Here is a 17236-nt window from a genome sequence, read left to right on the forward strand (position 1 = left end):
CAGGCTAACCACGATGGACAGATCAAAGATCTGGGCTCCGAGGTTCACTCGTGTTCAGACAGAGCCGATACAACCTCTGCTCAATATCATCCTGGCTCCCCTGATGCCTCTCTCTGGAGGAAAAGCAGTTATTGAAAATCGTCTTCAGTTCAAAAAGGCTCCAGCTTTTGAGGAAGAGTGAGAAGTGGTAGGAAGCAAGGGAATCAGAGGAGGGGGAGAAGGAAGCAAGGGATGATGGAAGGAAGGATGACTCTTGATGTATATAAACCCCAATTCAATCACACCATCTTCCTGCTCGGTTGACATGCCTAATGTAATGGATTTGTCAGCGGAATGTGGTAGCAAGTTAGCCTTGGCATGCCCGTACACTGCATCACCCTGTCTGAGAGGATAGATTGGAGCGGATTGGCTCTCCTTTCTCTGCATTAAGACCCATCAGCGCCTCTAGGATGATATACAGATCCCTGAACACAGGCAGACAAGCCAGTCTCTAACCAGCCATCCAGCATCCATATGAATCTATATAACACTATATACACCTCTCTCTCTCTCTCTCTCTCTCTCTCTCTCTCTCTCTCGCTCTCTCGCTCTCTCGCTCTCTCGCTCACTCGCTCACTCGCTCTCACTCGCTCACTCGCTCACTCGCTCACTCGCTCACTCGCTCACTCGCTCACTCGCTCTCTCTCTCTCTCTCTCTCTCTCTCTCTCTCTCTCTCTCTCTCTCTCTCTCTCTCTCTCTCTCTCTCTCTCTCTCTCTCGCGCTCTCGCGCTCTCGCTCTCTCGCTCTCTCGCTCTCTCGCTCTCTCGCGCTCTCGCGCTCTCGCGCTCTCGCGCTCTCGCGCTCTCGCGCTCTCGCGCTCTCGCGCTCTCGCGCTCTCGCGCTCTCGCGCTCTCGCTCTCTCGCTCTCTCGCTCTCTCGCTCTCTCGCTCTCTCGCTCACTCTCCCACTCTCCCACTCTCCCACCCTCCCACTCTCCCACCCTCCCACTCTCTCACTCACACACACACCTTCCACAACATCCTCTCCCAGTGCTCTGTGGCCATCCATAAATGTTGGCCTGTGAGGATAAATGGCCCTCCACAGTCAGCTGTGTCGCTGCATCCATGGTCTGGCGTGTTGACGGTGGAGAGGCCAGTTCTGGACGCCAGGACTGTTCCCTCATCACATTAAACCAACACTGTCGGCAGGACAAAAGCTTCCACCGCCATCAGATGAAAAAGGTAGAGCAAGAAAGAGAGTGATGAACGGTTGCCCAGTAAAATGGAAAATGGTCATAGCGACAGAGAGGCAAAGGTCTCTTTGAAAAGGCCAGCAGGCTGACAAAGCCATTCAGGGCTATTGTGAGGTGAGGTGACACAGAAAGAGACGTGTCGACACGCTCTTCCTGGAAAGGGACAGGCACGTGTGCTCTGGGTAAGGAGGGGGGGAGGGGGGGCTGACCCCATTGTGTTTGTTCCTACTGAGAGCCCTCGCCTCTACCCCACCCACGCCACACTGGCTTTCGACGGGCAGCAACACAGCCAGGTTGAGCCCTGCTCCCATTGTCTCCATAGTGACAAGGCCACAACCTGAGGGTCCTTAGTGTACGCTCCCCTCCAGCGCTCTTTATTCACCACACAAAACAACTATTCAGACACACATCAACGAGGGGAAAAAAGCTACACACACAAAAAAAAAGCGTTGGTGCCGTGTTTAGACCTAAAGAGTTCTCTGACGTTTTATCCGAGCACCAGTGAGATCTGGAGGGGTCGTGGGCTGGGGTCGGGGAGGGTGGGTTGAGCTGCTACCATATTGACACACGCTGCTCTCCTTTCCAGGCTTCTGAAGCTTCCTTTTTGTTTGGGTCTCAGCTATAATTGACAAAACAAACCCAAGGATGGCTAGTCCACTGCCAGGGAAGCAGTGCCTTAAGTTGGCTTTCCTTTGGCGGCGTTATCTTCCCAAGACCCCCTCACAGCCTCTCTGCCCCGTTGGGAAGGCTTAGCAGACACACTGCTGGTATTTGGGTGTGTGCCCTTGTACAGTGGATGCCAGCTGAATTCAAGAAGGCCAAACAATGCACAGACCCTTAATGAGCTTTGGAAGGCTGTTTTGTTTACTGGAATAATGCTCTGATGGCTATACAGTGTGGGTAGAGATCCCCAAAACTGAAAATAAATCAATGAAATCTTGAATCACTCACCCACATTTGATGTTTCTTGTTGGATGGATATACAACATCTGCAGGTCATGCTGAAAGTAACTCAATCTGACCTTTAGTTTTACTGATAAGATGGCTCAGAACAAAGCTGTCGTACTAGGCAGGATCCAGAGATGGCTGTCACGAGGTCTTGGAAAAAAGTGATTGTACCGTGCATGTCATTTAGTAATACCCTGTGGGCCTAATACGCCTTGTGCCCACTCCATGAGAAAGCAAGCCCTGGCCATATCATTCTCTCTAAATATAGGATTGCGGACCACGACTGCCTATGATGTTCAACGCTGCTCTATTTATACATTAGCCTTGTCACATCAAAGCACATCATGAGACTGACCAGAGTGCATCAAAGCTAATGCATGTATACCCAAAAATATGAATGCACAATGGCCCATGAACCCCTGTAAAGGGAACATTTTGGCCCACCATGATTAGTCATCTGTGGTGGTGATGATGACTTATTATCCCTGTGTTTGGTCCCTCTATGATAATAGCTCAGATAACATGATTGGCGGAGTGAATGGATTCAATGGTGACTGGGGAAAAATAACATTAGCCAGGGGGCAAAACAGAAGCGAACGTCCTCAGTTTTGACGGATACATGTTTTCCGTAAAAGAGGATGAGGTGAAGGTGTCACTTATCACCACTTTCCACTCAATCTCATTTTCATTATGATGCCATGGTGACAATGTATGCTCTCTGCGGCAGGCCCCCAAACTCGCTACTCACTATTGGAAATGGAGCTGCTGTCGTTAGCTCTTTAGAGTCACGCTTTGGAAACTTTTTAAGGACTAGTGAAGAACTCCTACAGTTCTCTTCTCTCACTCAAGCCCTGTCACTCATGCTGACTATGAAGGAGATGAGAGGAATAAACACTAAATATTTGAGTGCCCATTTTTTATGTTTTTTTTTGGGGGGGGTGGGGAGTGGGGTGGAAGCCCTCACTGGTTGGTGGAGGGTTTGGCCCTGGGGGCTTGTTGTGTGGAATATCAGAGTGGCTCCTTAATGTTTCATGTCGGCCAATGTATTTGATATTACCCCATCTCCTTTTCAAAGGGAAATGATAATGACTGCACTGCTCCAACGCAATTCAATTGTAATTAATATATGTTGTGTGCATTTGCCTTGTTGAGAGAAAGTGTTAGAGAAGAAAGGGATTTTAGGGACAAATACAAAAAAAATACAAACAAAAACCAAAACATGCAAAGGCTTCTTTTATTGAAGCTCAGCGTGGCATAATGGATTAATATGTGCACTTCATTGGAGTCATTCATGGGTAAACACACGACCTCTTAAGTAAACATTTGGTGGAAAAAGCCCTTGTGTGAAGAATAGAGTTAGCCACAGCTTGTTAGGATGCAGTGCATACGACACGCCTGCTGTGCGTACCATACTTCAGGTTCTGCTGATCTGACAGTGCTTTCCAATGCAGTGTTTGCTGTTAACATTAGAAATACATAAAACATGGCATAAGGCTATATCATGACTGCTTTTATTCCAAATTCAGCTGTCAATCACACAGGTGTCTCCCCAGTGGCCCAACATCTGTGCTGTTGTTGATAAAAGAACACGTAATTCTGAGGCGGGTTTTAACCCAGGTGACAGGCAGATCTCTGGAAATTTAATTTCCTATCCTTGACCTGCTACTTGCTCAGGTGCTTTTGAGTGTTGTGATAGTTCACTCTCACACACACACACACAAACACACACACACACACACAGACCACTGGCCTCCTCAATTTCCTCTGAACACTATCTATCTACTTTTCATCTGTTTGAACTGTACTGCAGGACTCAGTCCAAAATAGCCTATCTCAATGGGACCTGTGAGGCTGCTGTATTCACTGTTGGGCCAGTACTGTCATCCCTGGGCCGTATTCAATCAACGACGCTAACTGGGTCTCCAGGATGAATCTAAGTTTAGTCATCGGGTTTGGATGAATAAAGTCTCCATTCCCAAAACTGTGCTCCCTAACTTAATCTCCAAAGAAAACTGGGTTCTTGTGTTCTTTCACCAAATTTCTTGAGGTAAAGAACCGCTCTTCTTGGTTTAGCTCACTTGTGATATTTGCCTGAAATGTAACTATTTTCTTCAACCCCTATGAACATTAACTGTGTTTCATAAATGTAGGTAGACTGTATATCCGTATGTTGGGGGGTGGTCACATTCTGTCACCACTAAGGCCTTACTGAGAAGAAAAAATAAACTGTTTAACAACATGTTGTGACATGTTATATGGTAATTAGAATAAATGATGTTTCTGTGAATATCTGTCACATACAGTAAGGCCCAAAGCAACTGCAATATTAGTCAGAATTAATAACTTGTAGCAATGTATTAATGTTAACATAAAAACACATCGAGAGGTTAATTCTGTCAAAGTTAACAATATGTCACATCTTTCAGTTGAATTTTTACATTCTGTCATAGCAAAGTGCAAGACACTTTGTGTGTGTGTGTGTGTGTGTGTGTGTGTGTGTGTGTGTGTGTGTGTGTGTGTGTGTGTGTGTGTGTGTGTGTGTGTGTGTGTGTGTGTGTGTGTGTGTGCGTGCGTGCGTGCGTGTGTGGATGCATGTGTGTGGGTACATGTGTGTGTGTGTGTGTGTGTGTGCGGGGGTGAGTGTATGTGTGTGTTTTAATTATTGTGTGTTGGAGGGCTTATTCTAGTCAACTGAAACAATCCATGATGTTTTCCTGTTTTGTGGGAGCTCATTTTAGTGCATAACCGTCTCCATCTGCTGTCTTACCTACATAAGGATATGCACTGTAGTGATGGAATAGGCACTCCGGTGCAATTTAGCTTTGAAAGGACAAAGTGCATACCGTGTGTTCCACTATTTGCATTGTCTCATATGTTTCCTGTACAAGCCTATGTTATTGAAGGGGACTATCTTCCTGCTCCATTAAATTTATATAATATAGTGTGAAATCTTTACTGAACCAAAGACGTTTATTCTCACATATCGTAGATGGTTTTATTGTCTGCTTGGCCTCTTTACGTCCAAGGAAGGAAGGAACACTCACAGTTACATATAATGTAGTCATTACATACCAGTGAACATACTTGCATCATCTCATGATGCACCTTTGCTGCACTTGAGGAAAGACTCAGTGTTTTCTTGTTGGCATCATCTGTACCCTAAGATATGTGGTAAACATGAGGATAACTGAGTGTTGCGCACAGTGCTGTGTGGTGGTTCCAAGGTGCTCCTTATGGAGCAAAAGGATTGTTCTGTCATGCTATGGTGCTGCGCGTGCTGACAGGTGTCACAGTACACAGTGTGTTCCCGGTTGCAGCGAGACTCATCAAGCATGTTGTTCTGTCTGCCCTCTCTCACCGACACCTTCCCTCTCACAGGGGCAGCGGCCTTTGCAGCCGGCCCTACCTAAAGCCTGGCGACCGGCATGGGGCTTTTGTCTTTGCCCTTGCTTGTTATTATTGTTTATCTTGTTTGTCAATCATCCAGATCGCCATGGCTCTCATCCATATTCATGGGGGCCCTCATTACCTGGCTTGCCGTTTGGCTCCAGGGCCCTGGTGCTCGTGCCAGCCTTTGTTCCAGGGACTAACAACAGGTGACTGGTGCAGCCCGGCGCATTGTTGAGGCATCATTTGCATGGTGTAAAGTGCACATGTGGGACAGGGCGATAAGTATGTCTGTGCATCGGGCCCACTGGATTACCGCTTAAAGAGGAAAAGCCTGGCTCCTCTTGAGCTTAATTGAGGTTTTATTTTGGCACACAACACATACCCTCTTCTGCATCAAATGCTAATTCAACAACGGAAATGTAAAATACATTATGCTGATCAAGGAGGGTGGTTAAACAAAAACAACCTGAAAAAAAAGAGGGCTTTTTGGAATAAACAAAGCAAAGGTAGGAACCAGGGTACAGTGGACCAGGCTACTCCAGTCATTAATGAGCTGGAAAACCCCATGTCCAGGTTCCAAGGTTTGCCATGTACCCTTCACTGATTCTATCTGTGCTCTCGGCAAGGTTGGACATGCATGTACATCGTGCACACACACACACACACGCACGCACACACACACACACACACACACACAAAATATATATTTAAGCTTCATGTGCTTGCACTATTCTGTTGGCTTTGTTTAATAATCATCAAATCACACCGAAATGTTAGAACAGGTGTGCATACAACAGACATACTTGCCTGTTCAATCTTCACAGTACAACCAAGTCTCATAAACCAACCAGACACAGTAGTGTATGCTATGAAAGGTGTCTGCTCCTCTTAAATGCCTTCTAATCCAACTTCATGTACTTCCTGTGAAATGCAACAATTCAGGTGTACATGCTTCATATTTTTTCCAGATTCAGTTTGAAAGACAAATTGAACATCACACTAGGCATGTCAGCTTTACTTGCTCCATCCCTCACTGGCCCAGAATTTAAATGTTCTTCTTTTTTTCTCATTAAGTATAATGAGATTTTAGAGTCTGTCGCCCTTGGTTAATTGTCTGCCAGTCTATACCGGAGCTCTACTCTCTGGAATGTTCCAAGGTAGTAGCTTTTTTTGTTTGAATGGACATCACGCTTGCATTACTTTAGAGGGCTCAACTTGACCAAAACAATAATTTTGATAAGCAATTTACTTTGATCACATTTCTAGTTTACTTTGTTTTTTTATGGCTATGCAAATACTCATGCCAAAAGTACACTTGGAGTATGAAGTCTGATAAAACTACTTCAGAATGTATTTTCTTGATGGAACTGTCATGATTTAGTCAAAACCTAGGGTCTAGGCCTCTTCAGAACTCCTCATGATTGACTGTTCAGTGGTATTGACTCAAAAGGTGGCATATTCAGTCATTTACTATGAGGCAGTCAGGAGCCTGCTGAGATGCCCTGACAGGAAGACGACAGGCCAACGTTTCACTTAATCTCTGAGCACAGGGAACAAGCCACATGCTCTGACACCTCTCGAAATGGAAGAAAAATCAATTAAAAAAAGACAATCGCATCTTTCAAACACTTTTATTACAGACATGGCTGTTCACAGATCGGAATGGTTAGAAAAACACCTTTAACTGTTGTCGGTCTCCCAAATGGGTGGTAGAGCGAATATCTTCATTTGTTTTACATGAAGCAAGATTCAACTTGATTTTATCCATCCTTTTAAATTGCATTTATTTATTTTATTGTTAACACTATTGAATTGCTTGTGGAGTTGTATATATAATTATAGTTTGTATTGTTGTTGTTATTATTGTTATTAATGATTGTGCTGTTTCTGTGAACATAATTTGAGATTTGATGACTGGTTCCATTTGCTCTCACCTCATTGTTGGGAATAAGCTCTGCTGAAAGAGAGCGTAGATTCTTTCAAAACTGATAGAGATGTTTCTGGGTTACAGAACTACACACATTGGTGGGTTCTCCCAGTTTGAAGAATAATGTCTAACATTGCATTTTCATTGTCTGGGGATTGTAATTGTGTGCCCTTTTGATCAAAATGTGTACATGTTGTCAACAACAATAGCATTGCATGCCAAACTAGGCTACTGTATGTAAGCCCAGTGCAAGCTTTGCCTCAAATATATTTTACATATTATTTTAAAGGTGTTGCTCAGCAAATTAATCAAAATAAACCATCACCGTCCTTCCATTACTTTGCATAGCTATTTTCTATGTGCTGTATTCTAAATAAATGTGTAATGATTGTAGAAACCTTCCGGTGATCTGTCCCAGACTGTCATGTGTGTCGGGAGGCCTGCAGCGTCAAGTCTGTCCCACCCTCATCTACCCAGACTCCCACAATGCCACACATATGGCACTGCCTCTGTGTCAATTACACTCTATGGGGCTTCTGATAATTAACTAGAAGACAGACAAATGACATAACAATCACACTATATTATATAATCATAGGAGAATACCAGCTCATCTTTTTACCTTAGTCCCCACTTCCACCTCTCTATCCAACATTGAGTTTTAGAGATTCTGAAAAAGGCTCTAAAGAGGACTACAACAAACCCTTATTTGGTTGTCTCTTCTCAGGAATCAGTAGCACAAGAAGAAACAAGCCCAATAATCGGATTCCCCAAGCATCAACACTGAAGATTTCAGAGGCTGAATGGTTTACTGCTGTGTTGCAGCATTCCATTCTAAATCAATGATACATTGTTGAGGAGGGCTTTGTTCTTCAGCGCAACTGCTAGTATAGTGTTCATGAGACTGGAAGAGAGGATGTTTTGCTGCCATTTTTGGCTTCTCAAATGTCCCCGCCTGGGGATAAATAAAGTGTGGTTGGAAAATGTGGTTTGGTGATATTTTTTGTACTTATTTTTATTGTTGGAGGATTGGGGGTCGGCACATGTTTACAACCAAGGATTTAAACTACTGGAATATGTCATCAGTAAGATGTCCTATCTCACTAAACTCATATGGAAATAGTATCTCTTCTGAACCAGAAATGAATAATTTCGGAGATCATTGAGATTCAGAGATCATGTAAAGTGTGTCTATGCTGCTTCTCTCTAGTTTGAATAACTCTTTCTCTGACATACACCAACTCAGTGTAGACAAGGAAAGAAGCAATGTTTTATTGCAACTGTCACAAACCTTTAGGGACCAGTTTTCATCCAGTACATTATGCCTTTCAAACTTGGTTGGCTTTTAGACTGTGAAATCCCCATGGGGAACGGATAGGCTGTTCTTAGTGGCCGGAAGGCTCGGGCCCATGGCCGTGATGGCTTCTCTTGTCCAATGATGTGGTCAAGCCAAAGGGTCCATGCCGTTGTCCATGTCCCTGTCCATAGCTGATCAGGTGATCCAGTGCCACCTTGATCCCACTGTCTAAATCATGGGATCTAATGAGATTGGACTTTTTTTTACATTTAAGGAATTGCAATATTTGCAACATGTTTTTATATATTGTTGTCTGACTAATCTTTAAATTGTTCTGAGAGGGTAATTGCATATGAAAGCTTCTCTGTAAGTAGAAAAAAGAAACATGGAATTATGACACTCATGAATTTACAAATTGTAAAGTTTATCAACTAAAATCCAATACTGAAACCAAAGCCCATTTAACACTTAATGCCTTTATTACATGTGTTGAACTAGCTCACTGAAGCTAATTAGCAGCACCATATCCAGAAGTTTGCTAAAACAGTCACTCTTCTTTACCTCTTCGTAGGCAAACAAGTTAACGAGACATCCAACAGAGAGTAGCTAGTACGCAACCTTCTTTCCTTCTCGTTGTCCTGCCTCTCGTCTGGCCTGCTGGCCCACCCACTCCCTCTGAGACCTGCTTTAATGTACATATGAACATACTCAAGGATATATTAAATGTTTGTCTGAACAATGGAACATCTCAAAGGTGCATCCAATGATATCTCAGTATTTCAAATGAGAAGAAACATCTAATCACCGCCCTGGTACTTATAGATGTCTCTTGGGCTTAGTATACCTTGTAATAAGTATAATATGTTGTGTCAAAGAAAGTTTAAGGATGTTAATATAAATAAGCGCAGCTAGTTCTGGCAGGGCAATCGGGCAGCGCGCGTTATCGGGGACGTAAGGCGTCTTACTCCACCTTCCTTACTCCACCCACTACCACACCCATGTAGCAGCGCATATCCATTGGGCCACGTCCGATAAGGCGTCTTTAAAAGACGCGCGGATATGCACACACTCACCCCGGTCGTTGTATGATCAGTGCTGCTGCCACCCTCCACCGTCCCCTTCTCCCCCATGCTGTCTGTGTATCTATCCAACAGGGGGATTATATCTCTATTGCTCCCTGCCTCATATGTCATGTATGTATGTGTTGCATCGAGGAGGCAGGGAGTGCTTCCCTTAGATCATCCACTCCGCCAAAGTCAAATCTACATGTCCATGTCATGTAACAATAAATGCTCAAATCTAATACGTGATTGTCTTGACTGAACTGTCCTTGTAGGCTTATGGGAGTATGAATATAATCCTTTATTCATCAGTTAATTAAGGCTGACTCTCTCTTTCTCTCTCTCTTTTACAGAACCTGATAAAGAATCTTCCAGAGCAGAAAGAGCTGAGTGCGCTGGCAGAACTCAAGAGCGAGTATGAGGAGCTGTGTGAGTCAGAACAGTTCGGCATAGTGGTGAGCAGACAACCCAGTACACCTCTAAATACTATTTAGCTTATCGCTCAAGACCTGTCTGTCTGTCTGTCTATGTCGCTGACTCTCCTGTGTGTACCTACCCATATGTCATTCTGTACTTTCTCTCTACGCCTTCACTTCATTGTTACTCATGACCATTTCAGAAAATTGGTAGCTACCCAGCTCTTCATTATTGACTTTTTAGAGGCCGTGGTGGGGAGGAGAATGGAACCATTGAGAATAAGGAATAAAAGGGAGGTGGAGATGCATAAAGACAGCCTTTAGGGTGTCTGCTGTTTCAGGCCTATTATGTTTCAGGCACCTCTCTTTCACCAACCATCTCTGGTGGAGAGGATTCCTCACTGAATTGCTCCTTCCAAGGTTTCTTCAAATCTTTCTCCTCAAATTAGTTTTTTCTGGGAGTTTTTTCCATGAGTGTTGAGGTTGGTTGAGGGGCACTTCTATGGGCGTATGTGAAGCCCTCTGTCTCATTGCTTTTAAAAAGGGCTATATAAATAATGTACATTTGATTTGATTTAATAGCTAAAGAGACACAGTACTATGTAAAAAGACCAATAATATAAAAGCGATTTTTTTTATGGCAAGTCAAACCTAGTTGCCCACTAGTGACTCTCAGATGCAGTGAGTGATTCATATATTATTATTTTTTTGATAAATGATAGAGGTGAGATTGAATTTGATCATACATCATAATTATAATGTTCTATACTGTGTACGTGTCTTTAGGTAATTCCCCAAAATTTCATATTTTACTACAAACTGCCAACACTGCCCAGTGATGGGATAATAGCTTAAGGCTATGTGGGGATATCTATAATAAAGGAAGCCAGTTCAAAACTCACAGCTGTCAGAACACCTTCATGCTACACTTTTCTCTACTCGATAAGCTATTTAATATAGTTGCCTCGAGCTCTTTTTCTTGGTTTCACTCGTTCCTTGAGCTATATAGTATTTTACATTTTCCTCACTGCTACTATAATGTTAAACCATAAAGTGCCCTTACCAGTACTTTATCGGTTTGTCAAACATTGACATTATCATAGAATATAGAATGTGAAGTTGACACGTTTAGACAATTGGAGTGAAATTAATATCATTATTATTTGTACTATCTTTTGGGGGTGCAGGGGGGGGGGACTTGAAGCAAGGTGCAACAGTTCCCTGTCTGATCTGACTAGAGTAATATAACACCCTGATGGTGAGGTTCTGCTCATCAACACCACAACACACTGCTCCTGGGGGAAATAAGTCACTTTCACAACTGCCACCAACTCGCCCTCTTTTACTGTGATTTCCTCTTACAATATACAGAGAAATCAAATCAGGGGATGCGGGGGGGGGAGGGGTTGGGGACACAATAACTTTGGCTTGATAGACAACTTGCTCATAAACATGAATACATTTGAAATGTAATGAAACATCATGGCTGGTATGGAGGCTGCCTCCAAGATGATGTGGCAATCTGTAGATGTGTCTGCTGTTGGCTCAGCCGCTACATATCTTAGCTGCAAGTCAACTTCCTTTGTTTGTTTTTTTTTATTCCTTCTCTCCATCTTCTTTTTCTTTTTTCCCAGACACTATTACTGGTAATTCTCCCCCTGCCCTTCGGGCATGGAATAAACATATTGATTAGAGCTGTATTATTTACAGACAAATCTGTTTCATGGGCGATTATTTCTCTTTCCAAATGAAAGTTCATGTGGGAGATAGAGGGGAACTGTCTGGCCTTCTTTAAAGTAGATATTGCTCTGTGCTGAGTTATTTTATTGATATAGTGTAACTGTGGGAATGTCAACAAATTCTGGTACAATGGTGCCAGTGAGTTAAAAGTGTCAAACATTTAACCCATTCCAAGTGTACACACTTTAAAGGCTTAAAAAATTATTTTTTCGGAATAGCCAAATATTTCTGCAAGTTTATCAATTCTCATCTGAGCACTGGTTCTTTCTACAGATGAGCTCAGTGAAGCTGCTACGACCTCGTCTTAATGGTATCCTGTTCAAGCTAACCTTTGAGGAACAGGTGAACAACATTCGGCCGGACATCATGAATGTGACGTTTGCCTGTGAGGAGGTGAAGAAGAGTGACTGTTTTAGCAAACTTCTGGAAATGGTGCTGCTGATGGGCAACTACATGAACGCTGGCTCCAGGAATGCTCAGACCTTCGGCTTCAACATCAGTTTCCTCTGCAAGGTATATAGTCTCTTCTATCTCCTATTATAATCTAATTTGTTTTGTTTTCTCTCTTTTTCTATCACAGTCTACAACATTTTCTGGAGAACTAAAATAAGCTTCAGGCTTATGGATTTCATGGCATAGGGCAGTTTGTCAGACATACATTATGGCAACGTGTTTCACGGTGCACAAATTAGTTGGTAGTCTTATGAATTTAGCTGTCTTATAACAATGAAACTTGTTGTAGATGCCATTGGTTTGATCTGCAACTGAAGCCAAGATTTAAGATTTGCAACTTCCTGACTTGCTTATGCTACTTTTGAACAGAATGAGGATAACTAAACCCTTCTTTAAACGTTGTGCTTTTGTTACGTGATACAACTATACTTAATTTGATATTGCATTGTTACTGTCAGCATTGGGGCAAATTTAAACATGAACCTGACTATAAAACGTCAACACTCGAATTCACACTTGTGATCCTTGCCTCAGCCAAGTTTACAGTGTACCATTGCAGTAGCAGACTTCCCCTGACTAATGCCTTGCTTGCTCATTAAATCGGACTTTGATCAAGGAGAAGATGCTTAAATATTCTAAAGGGAATCTCATGCACTTTGAAAATGATTCGTAACCATTGGAGCCCTCTAACTAGTAAACATAAATATATATATATTTATATATTTTTTTTTTTAAATGAAATTTCATTCTGAAATTGGTATTCCTGTGAGCAGGCAGTATCAGGGTGAAGTGTTCATGAAGAGTCCAGCTAAACCTCGGGATGTTGATTGGTCTATTATTGATGGACAGGGAGAAAAAAAGACCTGCTTTCTCACTCAAGTCAATCAAGTAAATGGCTCCTTGAGTACTGGTTCTGGACTACCTAATGGCACATCAGTGAGGGGAGGCTGGGAGAGACCCAGACTGACCCCTCCACCCCTGGACCCTAACAGCCCCCAGCCCAGGAATCACCCCCCTTCCTGTGGCTGTGTTGGCTGAGTGATTGTGTCATCTTGGATGTGGGCTCTAGTTTTACAAGGATAAAGTCTGGTTATGAGTCACTAAAGGTGAGGGTGAAGAAGAGGTTAAGACCGAGTGTGATTGTGCTCTCAGCCCACTTCATAGGTCATCTTGTTTTTTGGGCCGTGAAAAATTGTAATATGAATTGGTAGGATCCCTCTCATATGTCAGGTGGTACTACAGTATATACTGTAAGTTGTGAACAATAGTAATATATTGCACTTTAATTGTTCTGAAAGGCTTTTCTTAGGCAATGTTAACAATGTCCACTATTATCCCAACCACCATTTATGATAATAAGATGAAAGCTAATGTGATTGACAGAATAGGACTTGACATGAGCATGTTCCTTATGTTTTCATAGAAGTCATATATTTGAAGAAGAGCTTCATGTTTCTTTGATTGAGGAAGGATCCAAGAAGTATTTCATCTGAGTGAAGGATTGTTTTTTTGTGTGTTTTTTTTATGTTGTTCTTCCTATGAAATTCCTGTCGCTCTCTACCCCGGTCATCGCCTGTTTGGGACACAAAGGGCATCTATGCTTTTGAACTTCAGTTAACTTTAATCTTACTGAGGGAGAAGAGAGAAAATAAAATAATACAACTATAGCCTCAGTGCTTTGGGTGCTTGGCTTCTTGTCATGGACCTCTCAAAAAAGTAAGTTCTGTGAAATAGGTCTGACATCTTTCAGGAAAAGGTAGACTCTGTGGAATGCACGGGAGCAAGATTACAGCAACTTCAAATAGAACTAACACAACTGCATGGGGAAAAGTCGACTGCTCGTTTGGAACAGAATGCTTTCAAAGACATGAGCAAGAAAAAGGCTTTAAATTAGGCATAAACTTCATTCAAACCAGTATCTTCTCCCTCTCCAGAGTGGGTACAGTATGTTCAGTAAACCACTCATCTTGGGTCTATTGACCGGCAATGGGAAGAGATTGTATGTGAGCCCTCAGACCTTTAAACCAGCTCTAATGTTTCAGCCAGCTCTCATATTATACTGACAACTATTGAAGTCATTTAATATGTCATTATGAAAATGTTCATCAAGGACACCAAATTAAATTGTATTGAATGTTTATGTATTGCTTTTGGGATCTTCATGTAGGAATATTGCAATTGTCATTCATCTTTTGTCTATTATTCCATCTCTCTTACTCTATCTTTAAAAACTGCGGCCACAGCCTGCAGTACTGCCCGGGGTTCAATCACTTTCACTTGTCACTTTCCCAAAACAAACTGGGTTTAGGCACCTCACTGGTCTGAGATTACCATGCCGTCTGTTACTAGTGTCCAGGCTCACTGCCACTGGCACCCAAGACACTTAGCTGCGCCAGCCGCCTCTCAGACCACCGCCATGATTCCCCGGGCACGCCCACTAGAGTGTGACCTCCGTTCCAGAGTTAGCGATACAGCACAACGCCAGAGTCAAGATCCGTGCAGAATCATTGTCTGAGGGAGTCGGAACTCCTCTGGTGAGAGTGAAATTGAGCAATCAGGACTGACAATCCTTCTGTTAATGTGAGGGTTTGTGTATTCCCATCGCCACTTTATGTCTTTTATTAGTTAATTATTTTATTTATATATTTTGTACCGGCATCTCAATGGAAAGCCATTATCATGCAGTCCACGTCTTGTCTCCTATCTTGGGTTGTTACTGTAAATGTGTGGGAATGGGTACTTTTAAGTGTACTGACTAGTCAGGGATTTGGTTTAATGGCACCATCAGAAAACATCTGTTATCAAATTACATAAAATATCCTTTGCAGAGCATTGGTATGGCTGATCACAATGAAGCAGCATATTTTGCTAATGTGTTTTGGGAAATATATATCAATGGTTTGGTAAAAACAAGAATGAGTTGAACTTCATCATTATCAGGATAACATGGCGATGACATTCTAAAACCAGTGCTTGATTGCATGCTAACATCAGGCTGTGATGTTGCATGGTATCTGTACTGGGCATTCTGATTTCCTCAATGAAAAATATATTTTTTTCTTCTGAGGTTTCTAACATTAATTGACATGATATAGACCTCCACTGTAGACCCTGGAGAGACAAAACTAAAAGTTTGAGGATGGGATGAAGATACATCTTCAGAGTTAACTTAAGTATTACCATGTCATTGGAACATGAAGCTTAATACTATCCTGTGGATGAAATTGAACTCAATTATGTAATCAAGATCCAGCTAAGCATGGTTACTGTGTACTGTGAGTGAATGAGTGTGTGGTGAATGAGTGAGTATGTGCAGTGGAGCTCTGAAGTTGACAGTCCTATTTTGTCAATAATCTTCCTCTCACTGTGCTAATCAGCTGTGATTTTGTCAGATAAACTTAATGACTGCCTAATCACCAGAAAACCGCAGGGTTTTACCTCGTAAAGAGAGTGAGCCCACTGTACTCAATAAATGCTCATGGCAGCCTCTCATCTCCTCCCCTGTGTGACTCTGTCTAGTCCTGGGTTAAAGATCCAGGGCACCTCTTTAAATCATTAACAAAAATCATGAAAAATGGTCAGTGCAGTGGCTATCCACAACAGAGTGCTGGATGTGAATGAACACAGTCCCAGTATCTAAGGGCTCGCTTCTTTTCTAACTATCTTCCTTCCTACAGTATCTCATCAGTATTATTCATACTTTATATTATACTATAATGATGTGTAGATGTAAAATGATTCACCTCTGTTATAAATGAAAGCAGAAACAAATTGATTAAATTTAATACAGCAATGTCTGTACAATCAGGCAGTTGAAATCCACAGATCCCTAAATCCTAGAGATAGTAAGTAATTGGTGCGTGTTTTGTTAACTTTCCTTTTTTACTTTTTTATTGGATAAAATAAGCAACAGAAATATGCCTTTGCATGTGGTAATGACAGTCCGGGGTATAACAATAAACAAATTAAAATGTGAAATGCATGAAATGAAATTGTGATTACCCAATTTGAGCAGATGATTGATCCTCATCTAATGAACGTTTTTTTTGGGGTGTGTGTATGTGCAACCTTACTTTGTTTATATTTGTGTGTGTGTGTTCATATGTGTCTGTTGTACAGACACTGTTGTACAGTGTTTGTGTGTGATTGTGTGTTCATGCAAGAGTGTACACAACGGCATGTCTCACTCCAGGGTGTGTATGGTGGGATTTTGGCGTATAAGCGCACAGAGGTGGGTTGTGATAATTAGCTCTCTCAGCATGCAGTTCCAGCACCATGGCAATCACAGTAGGGAATAAATATGGAACAAGTTTCCTATGCACTGAAGTGGAGACTTTCGAACACAAACACACACACACGCACACTTCTGGCTGAAAGTATTTACTGTATTTCTCCCACGCATGCAAGTACTTAACTCAAAATATCCCTTCCTTCTCTTTGGTGAAAAATGTTCACAAGTAGGATCACAGCACATGTATGCACAATATGCATATGTCTATGAGGACAGATTACCTCAGTGTTGTTTATCCAGTCCATGGCTCTGTCTCGTTGCCCTCTGCTTAATTTTGGTAATACAGATTGACAGTGTCAACGATTATCGAGTCATTGGTATCTGTTTGAGGTGACATGACATGAATCTTGTAGGAACACCTGCAAGATCGAGTTTGAGGTGGGGACTGACGAGGTTGAGGAGAATGCTATCGAAACATTGGCATACAGATGGTTTGTATAATTTCCGTAGAAGGAATAGTTGCCATACAGACATTCATAAT

General features: G+C 42.3%; 1 protein-coding gene across 4 annotated transcripts in view; it reads left to right on the plus strand.

Moving 5' to 3' along the window:
* Positions 1 to 17236, plus strand: part of diaph2 (diaphanous-related formin 2) — a 232401-nt gene that overhangs the window by 181783 nt on the left and 33382 nt on the right. For all 4 annotated transcript variants that reach the window (XM_047039318.1, XM_047039237.1, XM_047039480.1 and 1 more), the window contains 2 exons: positions 10209 to 10310; positions 12285 to 12524. In XM_047039318.1, coding sequence (XP_046895274.1) covers positions 10209 to 10310; positions 12285 to 12524 — 342 coding nt within the window. The remainder of the gene's footprint in view (positions 1 to 10208; positions 10311 to 12284; positions 12525 to 17236) is intronic.

Source organism: Hypomesus transpacificus, chromosome 1 (assembly GCF_021917145.1).
Source record: "Hypomesus transpacificus isolate Combined female chromosome 1, fHypTra1, whole genome shotgun sequence".
NCBI lineage: Eukaryota > Metazoa > Chordata > Actinopteri > Osmeriformes > Osmeridae > Hypomesus > Hypomesus transpacificus.